Here is a 19,858-nt window from a genome sequence, read left to right as displayed (position 1 = left end):
GTTACGAGCCTGTGTGTGATGAGAAATTGATTGAGGAACAGGGAGTAAATGCAGAGTGATTATTGATCTGTGTTTGCAGTGTATTTATGGACTGCACACGGTCTGTATTTATTGTCTAGTGTGAAGAGTGATCGGGAGTATGACCACGGTAAACATACCAGAGAAAAAAATGCTGAGGTCTTTCATCTGAGACAACGTACACGCGCATCACAGAAATAGGACCCAAGAGGGGGTTGTTCGCTGTAATTATGGTGCAGCCATGCAGCGGGCATCAGACGTTTACATGATTTATCAGCATGGAGCTTGTGATTATATGATGTAGATGGAAGAATCTAAAGGTGACTGTACTAAGGACTGATATTTTTATGTATTTTATTTTATTTTTTTGCATTACAGAGAGACACCAAAGGCCAGTTCCTGTTGGATCATGTGTGTAACCACTACAACCTTCTCGAGAAAGACTACTTTGGTATAAGATATGTCGATCCTGAAAAACAGAGGGTAAGTTTCAACAACTTAAAGCAATATAGTCGTAATTATCACTCGTTTGGTTAATTTTATCATATTTAACCAACGATTTGTCATAAAAAATGAAAGCATCCTTCCAGCTACTTGGTAACTGTCTGTCCGTTGACTAAATGAGCAGCTGTCTATTGGGAAATGAATATAAATGAGAGACTCATCCTTAAGGATATTAGTAATTAAGGTAATATGGGAAAGATGTGTCGGCTGCTTTTCCCAAAGAAAAAAAAAGAGTCCACCTTGCAGAAGGAAACACCTCCACTGAGTCAGCAGGCTGTTGGATATAGTCAGGAGGCTGTTAGAACATTACAAGTTCAAGTGACAAATAATAACAAGTTCAGTGTCCATATTTCAGACAGCCCACACACAGACCAGGGACCAGACGCTGGGTCTCAGTAGAGGCTCGGCTGCCCCGGAGCTGTGTTTAAACTGCAGCAAGAAAGAATAACAACACACAGTGAGATGTGTTACAAGAGAGACGCTGTAGAGGGAAGTAAACAAGCACAAGGCACAAGTTAGAAATTAGAACAAAGTTGATGGAATTGAAGTTGATATATCTGAACTGTACTGAAGTTTGGAGAGAAAACAAAGTGCTTTGCTTCAGAATTTCAAGAAAAAATGCTATTGCAACATGACACTTCATTAAATGAATGTACTCAGTGAGCATGTTCAGCACACAGACATTCACACACAAACTTCTCTTTGTTACTGGATTCAGCCTATACTTCTACAACAGGTTGGACAATGAACGTATGGCTGCAGGATTGACCCACACTGACACTGATTTAACCGACTCACAGACTCTGCAAAGTAAACGAAAAAAAAAAAAAATGCCAACAGCTTCAGTTTCCCCAGTGGAAGTGTTTAGTGACCAACATATCACAGAGGTCAACCTGGTCAGCTCCCTATAGTGACAGTGTGTAACTCCATCACAGATCACAGTGAAACCTGTGATCAAATACAGACCTCAGTGGAGCTCACTGAACCTTGGGGACAATTTAACCGACAGAATCTTTTTATACACTAATCATCCTTTAACAGAATGTGGTCTGAGACATCATGGTCAGTATTTTACTCTCATATTTGACTTTTCAACCCTGATTCCTCTGTCTCTCTTTCTGTCTTTCAGCACTGGCTGGAGCCCAATAAGCCTGTGGTGAGGCAGATGAAGTGTAAGTGTTTCTTCTGCTAAGTTTGTGTTTTTATGTGTGAATTTCCGCATCAGCGAAGGCAAAGATGATCTAATTAAAGAGGGAATTCCATTTTTGGTGATTTAACCAGTTATAAAATCCTAACAGATAACCTGTGACTAAGTAGCTTAAACTACAGTCACTTGTATCAGTGTGAGCCGATGGCATCAGTTCTCCGATGTCACCAGATGTTCTCCTAAGTTTGCAACAGTTAACCTTGTGGTTCAGTAGAACAGATTACTCAGCCCTGGAGGTAGGGGTTAGTTGCACATTTAGTGAGCTTGATTACTTATATCTTTAAAACCAAAGACATAAAAAAAGAGGGTGGGTTACTTGATAGACTGTAGATCCAGTATGTCATCAGTCCCACAAAACTTCAGCTCCTTTAATAATTTGTGGATGAGATGCTAAAGATCACCACAGAGGTTATCTGATTGGTATGAGACCAAATGTTTTTACCAAATATCAGTTTATTCAGGGACCCAAGACACTTCTCCCATAGGACTCTTCTCAGTGACTCCAGGGGTGGGACATATTTACAGTGAACACTGTGATCTTCTGTGTGTGGTTAGACCATCTTACTCAAAGGTATATACAATGACAAAAATGTGTGTATGTAACTTCATGTGTGTGTCTTTGTCTGCCGTTGTCAGTATGATGGGGTCAAGCTACAATAAATAGACAACACCATAGGGACTCAAATGTCAAGAGGTTCTTACAGTGCATCCATACAGCACTCCTACAGTAGCAGGGATTTCACAAAAAATGCAAAACACCAAAAAGGATACATGTGGTATTTAATTTCCTGTTAAAAATAAAGTATAAATCAAAGATGTGTAGAGTCATGTGTAAATTTAGAACGACATATCACTGAAGAATGACCTAGGCAGACAACGTCACACTGGGACTTTTTCTTAGAAACACCATGGGGGAGACGGAGACAAAATACAGACTGACAAAGTGACGAGAGCAGGGTCTACCAGGGGGCAAATGGCACAAAAAGGAAACAAACAGAGTGAAATACGTAGACATGACATAGGAGAACAGGCAAAAAAAACGACGAGAACAAAGAGACAGCCAAGGGTGATGGAGTCTAAGACGTCAAATGTTTGTAAGTTTTAACACCTTTGTGAGCTACAAACAAAGCAGGTTTCAAGACTGTTGTGTCTATCCCACAGAGGATTTAATTGGAAGAAGAAGGCAGGATGATACTGTGTTTGTTTGAAAACAAATTTTCCAGTTATTGGCTGCCACCTCTCATGTGGGAATTTGGGATTTTTCTGAGAAAACAAAATAATGGAGCAAATATATCACATATAATCCACCTTGGTCTGGTTATATCCATCCTTCTGTTTTACACTGGATGTGACCTGGTGTTTTGTTTTGTTTTTCATTTATGTTTTTATTCTTCTTGTTTGATTAAACTTCTGTCTCTTACTTTCACCTCATCCTGAATCTCGGCCACCATTTAATGTTTTTTGCTTTCTTTCCCCCTTTAAATGAATAAAAGAAGTGCTTAGTGGTTCACTCTGTTTCATCAAACCATGTGTGAGAGGACAAGAGGGTGGAAGGAAGGATGAGATGGTGATGGAGAAAGAGAGATGTGATGAAGAGGAAATATGTGGAGGCTAATTCAGAAGGGAGAGATATCAGACAGTGATAGATAATGGAGCTAAAGAAAGAAGTCAGATTAGGGAAGAAGGGGGGAAAAGAGAGAAAGGAGAAAGATAGAGAAGAGAGAGGCTGACAGAGAGAAAAGTGAGTTTTGGAAAGATCTGAGTTGCACTGACACACCATTTGTCCCTGTGGCGGGATGTATTCTTAAATTAGGACATGTGGTGCATGTGGGCTCTTATGTTTTAGTTTCTCTGCGTGCATATACGTCATCATACTACTGAGCCAAATCACTTTCTATTAAAAAAAAAAAAAAAAAAAAAAGCATCTTGGTCCCTTAAGCCTGAGCAAATAAGCAGCTCAAGTTCTTTGGGAGCGGGTGGGAGGATTGTGTCTTTTATATTGCTCAGCATCTATTATGTAGATGTGTGCTGTTTTTCATGGTTATAATACTGCAGAGGATCCGGCCATTAAAGACACAGCGGTGAGGGCCAATGCTGTAAAGACTTCCTCTCTGATGTTAGATGATTTTATAATTTTGTTGATGTTCGTCTCTGTTTACTGTATTGCTGAGTTTACACCTGGTGTGGTTCTGTGTCTTCTTTCTACATATATCTCGTCCTTGAAAGAAATCCAAAAAAAAAAAAGAGATGAAATAAATCGCAGACTAAAACTTATTCCACTGTCTGTACTATATGCAAACAAGACAGAAATAATTCAGCCTGGAGGGCTGGCTTGGTGTGGACACCTGGGTTTCAGGCTGGAGGGTCGTCTTCAGCGGTGGGAGGGGTGTGCAGACCACAAAAGGGCACTATTATCACATTTTGACCTCTCTGCTAGCACAGAAAACAGGTGGAAAAGCAAAAGAAAGGCAAGGCTAAAAGGATGCTGCATGGGCAAATTAAAATGTTCAAACTGAAAATGATGATGTTGGATTGTTAATAGACAAAAATGCCAAAATGTCATGTTCTTGTATTGTGTGTGTGCTAGAGGCAAGTTTTCTCATTCTTTGTGTGTAAAACAGTGTTTCACAACTGCAGTTCAGTGTAATTACCAAACTGTCATTTCTGAATTGGGTCACTTTTACTTCCCAATGTGAAGTGGGTCAGTATAAATGAATTCTTCTCTACAAAATCTGTACATCAGTGGAAAAAATTATTTTGTCAGTTTTCACAGCTAGAAGACTTCTGTAGCTATTGCCAAATCTGTGCATCCATAATGAAAAGGCTTAGTATAATAGCTACAAGATGTTTCTGCCTTTGTTTTGGTTTCACATTGTGTCTGTCATGCAGAAGTATTCATTCTACAAAGCGAGCTTGACTTTATGGTTAGTGTGTGTGCGCGTGTGTGTGCATGCTTGTGTGTTTATATGCAAGTTTGTGAGATGTGTGTGACCCCAGGAGGGAGTTTAAGCTGTTGCTGTTCTTTGATCCTGGCCCCATACCCTATCATTGACTCTGTGTGTGTGCAAGTGTGAGACGAATGCACATATATATGTGTGTGTGTGTGTGTGTTTGTGCACTTATGTGTTACTATGAATATTAACATATTCAGAGCTCAAAACCTCCACACATACACACTCCAACACACAGAAACGAAGTGCTTTAGGACTCAGATCAAAGAAAAAGAAACAGACACCATTTCAACTCAGACCCTGTGTGCGTGTGTTTGCGTGTGTGTGTGTGTGTGTGTATGTATGAGTAATTACTGTAATTATCAAATGACTTATCAATATTAGATGGGTACTGTGATTTCTTTTTTTTGGTTTTTGGACTCCAACTCATCCCTCTCTGCAGTTTTACATAAGCCTCTGCTCCCCTACTAGCTTAAACTCCTTCATTTATCTCCCCGATGTCTTTCTTTGTTATTCACTACACTTTAGACCATCTAATTCCATTTATCACAGCCCTTCTCATTTCTCTGAAACTACTCAGCCTTGCATATTTAGTATAACTCTTGTGTCTCTCGTGTCTCCAGCAGCTCAGCAGCCTTACACCATGTGCTTCCGGGTCAAGTTTTATCCTCATGAGCCAATGAAAATCAAGGAGGAACTAACCAGGTAAAAATATCACTTTTAAACCCTCAAAGATATAAAAGTATCAGCCTTCCAAATTAATTTCTCTTTACATCTATCTATTCCTAAGTGATATATCATAAAATATTTTAATATTATCCTCTGCATTTTGCTTTTATCAGTGAAAGTCAGGTATTTTCCTTCATTCGATTTATTGATTAAGCAGATGATCATAAAAGTTCAGAGTAAATACAAAAGTTATTATAACAACACAGAAAAACTGAAGAACAAGGGACTTATATAGGGCAAAATATATCATTAACTGAATGTAAAAGCAAGTGTCTGTAACCACTGTCATATATTAAACTATGTGGGGTTTTTTAGGGAATCAGTGTTGCAGATGATGACAGTGTTTCCGTGTTTACTACACAGACTCTGAACATCCAAATGGGTCAAAACTAGTGCTGTCCAACAATTCAAATTTTAATCAGATTAATCACAGGGTTGCTGTGGATTAATTTCGATTAATCACGATTAAATATCATAAATTTTTAATCTATATTAAGCGCATTTCATTTTGCATGAGCAAACAGACTCAAGAAAGAAGTGAATATATATACACTTAACATGTTCATTAAACACCTTCAACAGTTTCAACAAAACAACTTGAAACAACTATGTAGTTTTGGGGTTTTTTTGTACTCAAGTGTCCCATCCAGAGGACCAACGTGCTGTTTAGCATCTTCCATCTTTATTGGTTGGTTCTGCTGCCTGTTACTACTAGATCATCTGTCCATTTGTTCATGCACGATGGTAACTTTACTTGGACAAACTGCCTGAAATGCATTACCAGAGATGTTCAGAGTCATTCTGCATTGCAAATGGGTTAATTGTGTTAAAATTCTTAATCAGATTAATCATGATGATGGATTAATCCGCTTTAACATGATCATTTTGACAGCTCTAGTCAAAACTAATGCCACTGAAAAGCTGAGGAACTGCATTTAATGTGAATTATTTACATGTCTTGATAGGATTAGTGGTTATGGGTTAGATCACTAGATGCTTTTGGTGCTAGTGGCTGTTTAGGATTCACTGAAAAATCCACTCACATGCACATTTTGGCATCTTGCCCATTTTCAGTGATCTGTTTTCTTCTCTTTGACTTTATTATTTTGTAAGAGGTTGGAATCATTTTATGACATGTGACACATGATTTATGATGAGGATGTTTTATGAATATTACAGTGAGCAGATGACCATAACTCTGAAGACCGTTGGACTCAGAGATGCTCACTCAGCAGGGGCTTTGTTTTCATGTTTTCTGTCCCATCTGACTTGTTATATGGCACCATCTCTGCTTCAGTATTTCCTTCATTCCTCTTTGTAATTTTTACTCCTGAAGCCCTTGAACTATTTTTGTTTTGATCTCCAAATGAATGTTTCTCTACCTTTCCTAAGTGATTTACCACTATGTATTTTTTTATCCACTGTTAAGTTAATATATCATTAACTTCTCATAAAAATAAATATCTTCTACCCCTGTCTTTTGTCAAACTACATGGATTTTATTGGTGAGTCAGTGTTGCAGAAGATGATGGTGTTACCATGTTCACTACAGAGGCTCTGTACGTCCAAATGGGTCATAGCTTGAATTGATGCAAGTGAAAAGCTGAGAAACTGTATTTTTCCTGAATTATTTCAATGCGTTGATATGATTAGTGTTTCAGACGTCATTAAACATTTTAGATCAGTAGATGCTTTTGGTTTAGGTCTTTGAGGGTTAACTCTAAAAAGGCATTTTTGTGCATCATCAATATCACACAGAGCTCTTTTTTTTTTTACTCTTTGTCACCCTCGTCACTTGAATTGTCGATTTCTCGGAAGTCCAGTTTGGACGTATGATTCATATCTATCGTCACAGCTCTGTGACAATGCAGAATGAAGGTCACTGTGACAATGGGAATAATAAACCACACTTTGGGAGAAAGAGGACAAGAGGAAGGAAAAGAGCAAAGATGTCAGAGTCAGAACAGTAAAGAGGTAAATACGATAGCAGCTGATAGAAAAAAGTGAAGAAATACTAGACTGTGCCTATTTCATGAAGCCGAGCATCCTGTCGTTACTATATCTGATTCTGTTTACACTACATACATTGATTAAACCTGAGTAGTGAGTTTGTGTGACACAGAGAATGTTTCCTTCTTCCTGTTACTTGAAAAAAGGCACAATGTAAATGATACTGTAACAGTAACTACCAGGCAGAGTTTAGGAAGTAGAACATGAGCAGACAGAGGAGGAAGTCCAGAATGCGACAAAGACGACTATATAGAAGGACAGGACTTAGTACATCTGAGAAGGTCAGGTAAATTTAGAAGGCTGTGTTTTTAGGTCAATTTTTAGAACCTCTATGTAGCTTCAAACTCACACTATAAATAAAACTATTTAGCTACAGCAGCCGGCTTTTCACTCCATTCAATCTTTCATGCTTTCCTTCTGCTCTTTCTTTGACTTGAGTTCAAAAACAAGTTTAATGAGTCAGTTGACGATGGTGTGAGGAGTCGATGTCGTCTGGAGCCTCCTCTGGAAACTCATCTGTATCCATGGCAACAAATGTCCCTAGTTTTCATGCCACCGTCATTTCCCGTTTCCTTGGTAACACAAGACAAATCAGCATGTCAGCAGCATTCCTAAACTTACCTCCAGTGAAGCTGTTTCTGTGGTAACTACAGTTCCAGTTACTGCTGTTCGGTAGACGTTTCCATGGCAATATTCTTGTTTCTCTAACTGCCATAGCAACATAGCAGGAGCATTATGTGGTGAAGGGCTATGGCTGTATTATGGATTTTACCATCCAGTGTGAACTTGATAGAACAGTAACATTAGATTTTAATGAGACATCCATACTCATACTCATTCGTGATATTTAACTCAATTCAGATTTAACCGACCGTGCATCGTTTCTACTGGACTCACTCCAGATTATTCAGACAAACAAATTGCTGGCAATGAAAGCACCTTAGGAAGTGCCAGGATAAAAATCTATGACATCCCCAAGACACTGTTCCATTCAGACCTAGATTATATGTTTTAGGTGATGGATCAGCGTTCATGTGAAGAAACCCATCAGAATTTTGGTCGAAGCTAGTGTAATGATCCGTGGACAGATTCTTCTCAGAGGGTGGAAGACTGAGAGGGCTTCGGTCCAAACATGGTCTTAAAGATGTCCTAAATTTGATGCATTACACAAGAATATTCAGCAGATACTTAACCTTTTTGAATGACTCCCAAAAAATCTGCTGTGTTGTGTTTATTGACTTATTCTGTATTTATTTATTTTCTGCTTGGCTGTTTTTTTTCTGTCTTTCTATATAAATGCATTGTGGCAAATATTCGGATGACTTTAAGCATGTATGCAGTGTTGATGAACTGTGGGGTTTCCAGGTGGGGGGACTGTATGTATTTTTTTTGGGGGGCGGCCATGGCTCAGATGGTAGAGTGGGTCGTCCAATAACTGAAGGGTTGGCGGTTCGAATCCCACTCTGTCCTAGTCAGTCCGTTGTGTCCTTGGGCAGAACACTTCACCCTCCTTGCCTCCAGTGCCACTCACACTGGTGTATGAATGCCTGTGAATGTTTGGTAGTGGTTGGAGGAGCCGTTGGCGCGAATTGGCAGCCACGCTTCTGTCAGTCTGCCCCAGGGCAACTGTGGCTACATATGTAGTTTACCACCAGAGGGAGAATGTGAGAGCGAATGAATAATGGGTCAATAATGTAAAGCGCTTTGAGTGACCAAAAAAGCGCAATATAAATCTAATCCATTTTATTGTTAATATCACATTTGATTGGTCTCCTTAATTATTGTGTGTGTTTCCAGGTACCTCCTGTATCTCCAGCTAAAGAGGGACATCTATCACGGCCGTCTCCTTTGTCCTTTTGCTGAAGCTGCCTATCTGGGAGCCTGCATTGTCCAGGGTGAGACCTGTTGACACCAAGTGGATTTTAGACATTTTAGCTTTTTTTAATTGTTATTGTACAAATGAATTGCAGCTCAAAATTAATATAAGTATGTTGATTTATATACTTTGCTTTTAACATTTTGCACAATTTTACTCAGTTGTTCTTTATTATGGTTGATGTTCACTGCACTGCCAAACTAACAGTCGCTACCTGGAATTAACTATGCAAACAGGTAACATCCCTCCTTTGGATATTTACTGCAAAGATTAATGTGTTTACTCCTGAAACAAGTTCTTTAACCCTAACTGATGGAATGAGTAGCTTTTCATTTATTAAACCATTAACTTGATGGAGAACATAAGGATTGGACTGTTTTAAATGGGAAATGGTCATGTGGTCTGATGAGTCCAGACTGACCCTGTTCCAGACTGAAGGGTGCGTCAGGATGAGGAGAGAGGCCGATGAAGTGATTACCCATCATGCCTAGTGCCTACAGTACAAGCCTGTGGAGGCAGTGTTATGATCTGGGGTTGGATCAGGTGGTCAGGTGTAGGCTAACTAACTAACTAACTAACTAACTAACTGCAACAGTAGTTCTCGTGCCAGTTTCATAAGTATAATAGTTTTATTATTTTGGTATTTTCAGTCTAAAGTTAGCTTTGTTCAGTGTTATGACTGGAAAGTTAGAAATTTTACAATAGACATGTTAAGATTCAGTGAGATTGTCCTAGATACAAACATTACTCTGTGACAAAAAAACTGTGGATGGAAGGTGCAAACAGAGATATTATCATCAAAGCTTCAATTATAAGAAATATCGTATGACAAAATCCAGGATTTGCACAATTTGTTCTTTGAAGCTTTTGTTCTAAAGTTAAGACTGATCAAACTGTTATTGTCAGTTTTCCCAAGATATTCCTCAGATAAAATCAGAATGAGGTTTTGTTCTGTAGAGTAACTCGAGTCTAACAAATCCCACTGTTTATCTCACCCGTCCTCTGCCCAGCCTTAATTTCAAGTCATCAGTCTGATGTTGTAATCCCATATTTTAAAAAACTACAAGACATTCAAGCGGCTTTTAAGGAAAGGAATAAGAAAAGATTTTTTTTTCTTTCCCTAATTGGCAGGAACAGTTTAATGTTGAATTGCAGAGCAGAGCCACTTGCCTTTATGTGGAACAATGGGATTAGAGAAGCTGTATCCTATTAATGAACCTTGATGCATAAATCACTGAACTGTGCTAACTCTCCCTGATTGGCTCAGATCCCAAGAGATCAGAGTGTGACTGGCTGAGTTATCTCAGTTCGTAGCATATCATTGGCTGCTCTGATTAATGAGGGCAGGTCCCTGTCCCACTTTGTCAGAGTGTTGATTATAGAGCTGGAGAATAGTTTGTAGATTACTGTTTAATTAAACTCCAGCTATATCTTGATTTAGTCTGTCACTTCTAACAGGTTTTCAAAAGTATATAGTATCTATTAAGATCCTGTACTGGTGTAAATAAGAAAGATTAATCTATCAGGGTTGTATAGCTCAACTGGTATTGTCAAGGCATGTATATGCATAAATATACTTATACATTGTTTATGAACCCATTAACCTGGTTTTATGGGCATGTTTTCATGTTGAATACCACACTCTCCTTTCAGCGGAGCTCGGAGATTACGACCCAGAGGAGCATCCTTCAGACTACATTAGAGACTTCAAGCTGTTCCCAAAACAATCCCTCAAACTAGAGAGGAAGATTATGGAAATACACAAGAATGAACTCAGGTAAAAGAGATGTGTAAATGTGTGTCTGTTTGTTGTCTGGAGCTGCATTTTTGTTGCTGGTTTACTGTTTGATGTCAGTGACAGGCTTGGATGTGAGACAATTTTCCACTCTGCACACAATGAAAGCATTCTGTCATTCTGGCTAGAGACAAAATTGGATGATACACAGAGATTTGTAGTTCATTGCATTCAGGAAGATGTTTGAGTTTAGATCCAGATGATGGTAAATAAAAGCTAGTTATAATTTGCAAAGAAATGAGCATGAATATTTATTTCCAACTTTTTTTTTTTTTTTTTTTTGCTTTGACTAAATTTAATTTAACAAGATGAACTGGACCCAAATCACAACTGGCTGCTTTTTGGTATCTTAAAAGCAGCTCATACACAATAAATATCTAAGAACTCTGACATGATGTTCAAGTCTAAATAGACTGCGTAAATATTTAAGGAGAGAAATCAGCTTGGATTTGAGGACAGGGTTGTGTAAAATAGGTTTCTTGGTTACGATTACTTTGCATGATCTGTATGAGTTCATAACATCATACGGTATAGAGTGTATAATCCGTAGTGAGCCTCCCCTGGAGTTGTTGGGTTTATCTGTGTCATATGTAGCTGCAGCTCATGAATGATGGTGCAAGGTTCGTGGTGTTCACATTTCCAGTGATTACAGAACATCAAAGACAAATCCTTAATTTCCCCACGGCACAGAGGCAAATGATGCCGAGTGCCCTCCGTCTGCCCCACCGGGCCCGACTCTCAGGATTAACAGCATGCAGATAAATACTGAACTGCTGAGAGAGACCTCAGGTGATTTACACTGTCAAGAAGGTTTTTAATGTTTGTACACGTTCACCATCAGGGTTTAATATTTTTATTCTGCAGCGTGTGGACACAGAGGCATTTATTGTTGATTTATTTGTCTTGATCAGTAGTAGCGTACACATTACTCATCTCTAGACTCTGCACTTAGACTGATAAGTAAATGTTAAGGTGATTGTGAGAAGTGGTCCAAGTCTGAATGAGTAAATGTAGAAAATGACAAACATACACACATACACACAGACAGACTTTACAGCTGTATTACAAAGCCATGCACTTTTTGTTTACCTTTCACATGCTGATTTTTTATTAATTTCCATCCTTCAGGGGACAGTGTGCTCCATTAGCAGAGCTGAACATGCTCCAAAGAGCTCACACTCTGGAAACGTACGGAGTTGACCCTCACCCATGCAAGGTAAGTGTAATGTAATCAAAAATATGAAGTCAATACTAGGGGTGTAAGAAAATATCGGTTCGGCAATATATCGTGATATTTCATTTCATGATACTGTATCAATATGAAAAAGTACTATATCGATATTTTTAGGTATTTATTGAAATGGAGATATGGCGGAGGTTCATGTTTTTGTTTTTTCGTTTTTCTTTTTTGTGTTTTATTTCTATATTCACATGGGTATTTAGCACTGTTGTTTGTATATTGAAAAAGTAGTATTGTAATATTGCAGGTCACGCATGTAGTTTTTTTAAACTGATAACACTGTTTTGTTAAATAATGGTTATTTCAGTCATCCTAAAAGCACTTTTTACTGTCTGAAAGAGGCAGATGTTAGTTTCTTTGTTGGGATCGCACAAAAATAATGTTGGGATGTTAATGATTCAGTGACTGTACACTATGCATTCTTTTCATAACTAATAGAATATGAACATTTGAGCAGGATCTTAAACAGTTAAACATAATTAAACATAATTTTGTTTATTTATTTATTTGTGTGTGTGTGTTTTGTACTTGTAATTTTATTTTTACTTTTCTGTAAAAAAAGATATCAGTTTTCACAGAGGAAAGTTTTGTGATATAGTATTAAATCCTGTTCTGATCAAATAAAAATATGTTTAGTATTTTTCTGGTATAATTAAATTTCTCCAGGAAATAATCTCTTAGAAGAAGAAACAAAACAAACAAAAAATATTGCCTTGTTAACAGTATCATGATACATTGTGATATATCGTATCGTGGACCTAGTATTGTGATTTGTATCGTATCACCAGATTCTTGCCAGTACACATCCATAGTCGATACAGTTTAGCGTTGTCTCACTGAAATATGTAAGGTCCCATATAAAGCACTGATGGTTCCATTCCAGGTGTGTGAGTTACCTTTTCCATCGATGCTAGCACAGCCCCATACCATCAGAGAACTGAGTTTTGATTACAACACAGATGGTCCCTCTGCTCTTTATTCTAGAGGATCACATGTCCATGGCTTCCAAAAAGAATTTCAGTTTTTGATTCATCTGACCCCAGGACAGTTTTACACTTTGCTTTGATCCATTTTAAATGAGCTTTGGCTCAGAGAAGACAGCAGTGTTTCTGGATCATCTTTAAACATGACTTCCTTTTTGCATGATAGAGCTTTAACCTGCATTTGAAGACAGCACAGTGAACTGTTTTTGCAGACAATGACTTCTGGAAGTGTTCCTGAGCCCGTGCATTGATTTCCGTCACAGAACCATGCCTGGTATTAATGTAGTGTCAGCTCAGGGCTCTCAGATCACAGGCATTTAATAGTAATATTAAGCCTGATCCCTGTGCAAGTTTCTCCAGATTCTCTGTCATTGTTGATGATATTATGTACTGTAAATGGTGAGATATTATAATGTTATGATTGGGAAGATTATTATGGATTTGTTCCATAATTTGTAGGTATAGTTCTTCACAAAATGATGAACCACTGCCCATATTCACTTCTTAGAGACTGCCTCTCTAAAGTGTTCTTTTTATATCCAAATCATATTACTGACCATTAACCAAATTAGGTGCAAAATGTTCCTCCATCTGTTTATTTTTAGAATCACTTACTTGTCTAGCCTCATGTTGACCCTGTTTTTGGAGACATGCCATCAAATTCACAATTTACTTTTTTTTTTTCTAAAATGGTGCATTTTGTCAGTTTAACATTTGCAATATTTTCTGTGTTCTATTGCAAATAAAACATAGATAAATCAGATGTGCAAAACATTGCATTCTATTTTTATTCACATTTTACTCAGCTTTCCAGCATTTTTGCAATTGCGCTTTAACAGATTTTCACTTTTTATGAAGAGCATGACTGTGACAGTTTATATACACACATCCTCCTTAGCCTTTGCTTGTTTTCCCTATTTGTGTATTAAACTGACAAGTGATGACTAATTTCAGTTGTAGCAGCTTTTCAGTTCAACCTGAGAGAGGTCACAGTGGGTGAAGCAGATACGCTAAGTGAGAGGTCCTCATTCTGCTTAGATTTACAGCAGCAAATAATTAGCAAGATGACTGGCAACTTAATGCCAGTAAAGGAAAGAATTTGTTGTATTTACAAAACTGTCATCTAGAAATTAGTGTTTTTATAGACGAATCAATCAATCTTTATACTGCAAGAAAGTGGATAAATATCAGACTTAGAGCCAACTGAATACTGTGTTACATTCAGTGGTGTAAAAGCCTCATCTTATTTTTGCCTCTCGTATTGTTTTGTTGATAAGGCAGACATGAACATAATAACTATTGGACTCTTCAGTTCACTCTCCCTGGTCCTCCACTCATCCAGTGACAGTGTGAAACAGGGACACCCTCTCATAGACAGCCATATCCAAGCGTGCTAAGGAGATTATCAAGATATATAAATTCTGCCTATTGGAGAGGATCGACTTTATCTGCTGCGCTCTCGTCAGCGGGGCTGTTTTTAATTTGGTTTACTGGGAACATATACCCAGGGTTGAAACATAATACAGTGACAGATCTGTGAAGATGAGGCATCACAGAGGACAGAAAGTGTGGGGAACACAGAGGAGGAAAGAATGATTCGCAGAGAGATAAAGAAAGCCGTAGCTGCAGATGAAAACAAGTCTAGAGATGATAAACAACAATGTAGGAGAGTGATAGTAACATACTGTGCTCTGCTCTTACACTTCAGGTGTTATTGCATGTCACACAGTGTATCAGTTACCTTTATTTCCATTTTTCAGTGTCAGTAACCACAAAGGTGGGGGGTTAAGACTTAAAAAATGTGATTTTGTGTAGATGCAGTACCATGGAGATTATTGATAGCCCACTTGGGTCCCTGCTGTTACTTTGCCTGTATCCCATAATGCCACATGTTGCATTTAATTTTTATTGTGTTTATTTGCAGGACTTCACAGGCTCCACAGCTTTTCTTGGGTTCACAGCCACAGGTTTTGTGGTCTTCCAGGGAAACAAGAGGATCCACCTGCTGAAATGGTATGAATTTGTCCTTTAATGTTAGTATGGGTTGTTAAAAATAACAACCCAATGGGCACTTATACATAATCAGCATACAGTCTTTATCTATCTATCTGTTTATTTATTTGGAAGGGATATTGCACTTTAATGAACATAGTATATCATTCTGAGACCCTGCAATGCATTTTTGTCCTCTGTAGGGGACAGGAGTTTCACAGCTTTACTTAAAAAAAAAAAAAAGAAAGAAAGAAAAGATGTCCACTGCAAAGAATACCCCACCACCACCACCCCTCCAAAAAATGTATTTGAAAATCTGTGGCATCATGCCGTTTCCAATCAAGGCAATTACTTATTGTAAAAAAGCCAAAACTTGTACTTTTCTGGGGTCTCAGAAGGATATAATACCAGTGTAAATATGCCACAGCTGGCAAAACAGCTAAACTGCATCTGTAGACCCTTGGCAGGTTACAAACTGTAAAACAATTCATATCAACACAAACACACTCTAAGATCAGTGAAATTCAGTCCAGTTATAATAAATATAGTATAAAGTGCATGATTTTAAAGTGCAAAAATTAAAGTGCTGTTATTGTGTATATGTATTATATATAGAGTGAGACACAAAGCATTCAGTCACTATTACCTGCAGTAGATGGGGGTCAAAATTTTGGAGAAGCAAACATAAGAAATGGCACAGAAGCAAAGCAATGTGTTTTTGTACACAAAGACACCATTAAAACATTATTTCAGGCCCACCTAAACAAATCCATATCAGTTTAAGTGTATGTAATATTTCCTGGAGTACTCCTCAAAACAGTGGCGATTTCTCATAGACTGCAAGGGAGGCCCAGCTTCCCCTAAAATTATGAAAATTAAATGGTTAAATATGTTCGGTTGTGTTGACATTTTATTGACTACAAATGTGTTAGAACACGTTCATCTTAAAGATGAGTTCGTTCAAATCAGCTTTATCACAAATCAACAGACGTGATGTTGTTCACTTCTCATACATTCCCGTTGTGCTGTTTTCTCCTCCATCTCTGCTCAGTGCATTTGTCCGTAGACTGCGGGCGTCTATGGGCTTCAATGGGACTGAGTGGAACAGTTTTTTTCATTGCCTCAAAACTGGACGGTAATTGGATAAATGCCATGATGTTGTCCCGCCCCCGGACGCCGGGCGTCTCTGGGGGTGAATGGAGCTGTGGGCGGAGCTCGGCTGGGCTGGACGCCAGAATCCCACGTGTTGATTGGAGGATCAGTCGAAAGGCAGAATCCCGTTTGATTGACAGCTGTTTTCAGATCTGCTCCTTCACTGACACAGTTCAGTTTAATACCGTCACACATTCTGCTGTGAAATCAAGACAGAAACCACTACGAAATTACTCGTTCATTTCTTGCACTGTAAATAAAACACACTCATTGTACTTCCTTGTTTCAATTTAACATAATTTCAGCATTTTCTTGTTTCAGTTCCATAATTTAATCATTTCTTGTTCGAGTTGAATATCGTTTTGTAGATAGTTAAATCAATCAAACTGTCGGCTAGGTCGGAGTGAAAGGAGCATCTCTTGTTTAAAAAGGCTGAAGTCTTACACCCACAATACACTGGGCCAAGGCAATCTAAGAAGAGAGGACACTGGTCCAGTCCCTGGAAAAGACGCCTACTTGGTACGATAAGGTTACTGAGCATTTTCTTAAAAAGGAACGGAGGGCCGAATATATGTTTAAACAATATGACTTTTTTGTTTTGTTTTGTTTTGTTTTGATGTAAGCCGACAATGAGCTTCCCCTGTCTGAAAGACGAGCAGCCGCCACTGCCTCAAAACCACCAGACTCCCTTGACAAAAACAGTCATTTTAGCTCACATATTTTCTTTGCGTTATCGTCTGACTTTGCTGGTTTAGCATGCTAATTCTGATCTGGTTGAGGCACGTGTAGACCAGCATCTACTGTGTCCTGTAGGGTAAACTGCTGTTTTTATCAACGTAGTGGCCTTGATGAAAGCGATGTAACAGCTTCAGTTCCCCATTGGAAAGGGCTGCCTAACGGCAAGGTAAAGCAGTGAGAGTACTCTAAATATAGTTAAACTGACATTGATTTTTCTAGGTGGTGAAAATGCGTGTTGCTACTAGCCCTGTCCGCAGCCTTGCACTGCTTTGCTTCCTGTCAGTTTGTTTGTGCTGACTATGGACCGCTGTGTGTAATGCACTGTCTATGGATAAGTACCTTATACAGCCCCACTAACCCTTTAAAGATAAATATGCAAGCATGGGTGAAAAACATCACAATAAAGATGAAAAATCAGCACTTTCTCTCACTGTGTTTTATGTGCAACGGAACTCAAAGTGACACGAAAAGTAATGATGACAAATTTCAGGCCTGATGATTGAGTGGTAGCATTTCTTCTTCTTCTGTGTAGGGCTGATGTCAGCAAGCTGAAATTCGAAGGAAAAACCTTTTACGTCATTGGGATCCAGAAAGAGGTAAGTGCAGCATGCGGCCTATGAAAGGCAAAATGTGCTGTGTAGTTTCCTCCGTCATGATGATAAATTGTGCAGTCCTGAAGTCATCATCATGTTGACCTGTTAGAGCTCGGCCTCTAACATTTGTAAAGTTCAGGAGGGAAAAAAGCCACGACTCTGATGTAAATGCATAGCGACTGTCTGTGTTCATTCAGGTTTTCAGTAGTTTTGTCTTAGTAACTGTTTCCTTTAGTTTGTTTAAATGTATTGTACATCCTTCCTTCTCTCCTTCTTCTTTATGAAGACTTCTTTTTCTTCATGTGTGTAATTCTTACATCAGATAAATGTGCTATGAACCTGTACTGTATGTGTATGTAATCCTGTCCACCATCACGCACACTGTGTATGTGTGTCGCTGTTTCAGATCTCCTTTACAGGCAGGATTCACTGTAACAGGATGGTGGGTGTGTTACAACAAACCTCGTCACTCACAATATATGTTGACTGTGGCCCAAATATGAGACTCCTCTTCTTCAGCCATTCTATCACATGATGCAATTTAATCAATACGACTTCCTGCTCGTAAACTGCAGATTATAGGTATTTGAGTATGATATGGATAACAACTATAGCAGGTTTCTTACATTTGGGACACATCTATCATTTGTATGTTTGATGTTTGTGGTCAGTCCTATGGAGCAACCTTGTCAGTGTATCTCCTCATATATTGTTTTTATTTTTGCAAGACTTAAAGCTGATCATGCCTCACATTGTTGTATAAATCACTGTTATTACATTGTCTTTACATATAAAATGACATATGATTCAGCTTAAAAGTCCTTGAACTCGATGGGAATTTACATTCATGTGGGCTGCTCCTCAACCTCCCAACCAGCCAATCGATCGATCAATCAGCCAATCACTCCGACGACCAGAAAAAAAATGGTCTCTTCATTAACTTTACCATCCCTGCTTAATATGTCAGTCTGTCTGCTTATTTGTCTGTTTGGCTACTCATGAACGGCTGAAGATGCAGTTTTATCTTTGTGTTTCTGTCTCTTCTCTCTGTGTATATACATAGTCATCACTGGTGAGTAATTACATGCTTAAAATACAAGTAGTAATTTAAGGAATAAACCCCAAATCTGGTGCCTCTCCCTGCAATCTCAACCTCACCTCACTTTATAATTGGAGGAACCTGTTTCATCATTTTATTTCATTTGTTAAGAATCTCTTCATTCATTTTGTGCCCTTTATTTATTTTTTTATTTTGTTGTCGATCTGTATGTTATTTCGGCCTCCATTAATGAAAACAGCTGTCCTGTGTCACTATATCCATCATAGCCACGTAAATAAGGTTATGCGATGTTACATATAATCGGTACCACTTCTCATTCTGTGTCATTGGTGATCTGTCACACATAAACATTGGGTTACTCCATTTTGTGTGTGTATGAATTACATTTCTGTGAGGATATTTTTCTGTATTTTATCAGGATTTAAACTGTCCATTAATGCGTTGAACCTCTCCCACTTCATGATACGTCACTGCATGATTTCACTCCTCGTCCTCACCTTTGTTATTCAGCCTGAAACACTAAAGCTTGATTATCCCACTTTGAACTGATGGGATTTTTTTCTCCATGATGTTTAGAAGCAACTGTTTGATTCTGTTCGGAGCTACTGTTTCTTTTATTACAATCATATTTTACATATTTATGTCAGTTCTGATAAATAGATCTTTTTTTAACCCATAAAGACCCAGTTCTACTTGTGTGGTTCTATGTGACATTTCTGAAGTGATTTATCATCATTTTTTATAATATTATCCTCCGTATTTTGCATTTGTCACTGTGAATCATGTCTTTTCCTGTATTCAATTTCCTATATTTAATTTAGATGCTCATAAAAACTCATTGAATTAAAAGGTTTTTATATCAAAACAGAGAAAGCTTAAGAAAAATGGACTTTTTCAGCAAAGATGTCAATAACTAAATGTAAAAACAAGCATGTCCATCCACTGTCATGTATCAAACTCCATGGATTTTACTGGTGAATCCATTTTGTAGAAGATGACGGTGTTTCCAC

At 38.2% G+C, this 19,858-nt stretch overlaps 1 protein-coding gene across 5 annotated transcripts in view; it reads left to right on the top strand.

Moving 5' to 3' along the window:
• Positions 1-19,858, top strand: part of frmd3 (FERM domain containing 3) — a 54,809-nt gene that overhangs the window by 17,056 nt on the left and 17,895 nt on the right. Inside the window, exons 2-11 of one of the 5 annotated variants that reach the window (XM_030142905.1) lie at positions 397-501; positions 1,652-1,694; positions 5,307-5,385; positions 9,217-9,314; positions 10,949-11,072; positions 12,219-12,306; positions 15,238-15,326; positions 17,728-17,791; positions 18,195-18,230; positions 18,852-18,860. In XM_030142905.1, the coding sequence (XP_029998765.1) occupies positions 397-501; positions 1,652-1,694; positions 5,307-5,385; positions 9,217-9,314; positions 10,949-11,072; positions 12,219-12,306; positions 15,238-15,326; positions 17,728-17,791; positions 18,195-18,230; positions 18,852-18,860 (735 nt within the window). Of the gene's footprint in view, positions 1-396; positions 502-1,651; positions 1,695-5,303; positions 5,386-9,216; positions 9,315-10,948; positions 11,073-12,218; positions 12,307-15,237; positions 15,327-17,727; positions 17,792-18,194; positions 18,231-18,851; positions 18,861-19,858 lie in introns of all 5 variants that reach the window. The other 4 variants (XM_030142904.1, XM_030142906.1, XM_030142908.1 and 1 more) reach the window with 4 other exon arrangements.

The sequence above is a fragment of the Sphaeramia orbicularis genome, chromosome 9 (genome assembly GCF_902148855.1).
Source record: "Sphaeramia orbicularis chromosome 9, fSphaOr1.1, whole genome shotgun sequence".
NCBI classification, from domain to species: domain Eukaryota; kingdom Metazoa; phylum Chordata; class Actinopteri; order Kurtiformes; family Apogonidae; genus Sphaeramia; species Sphaeramia orbicularis.
Note: the sequence above shows the minus strand (reverse complement) of the source record. Positions and strands in the feature narration are given on the sequence as shown.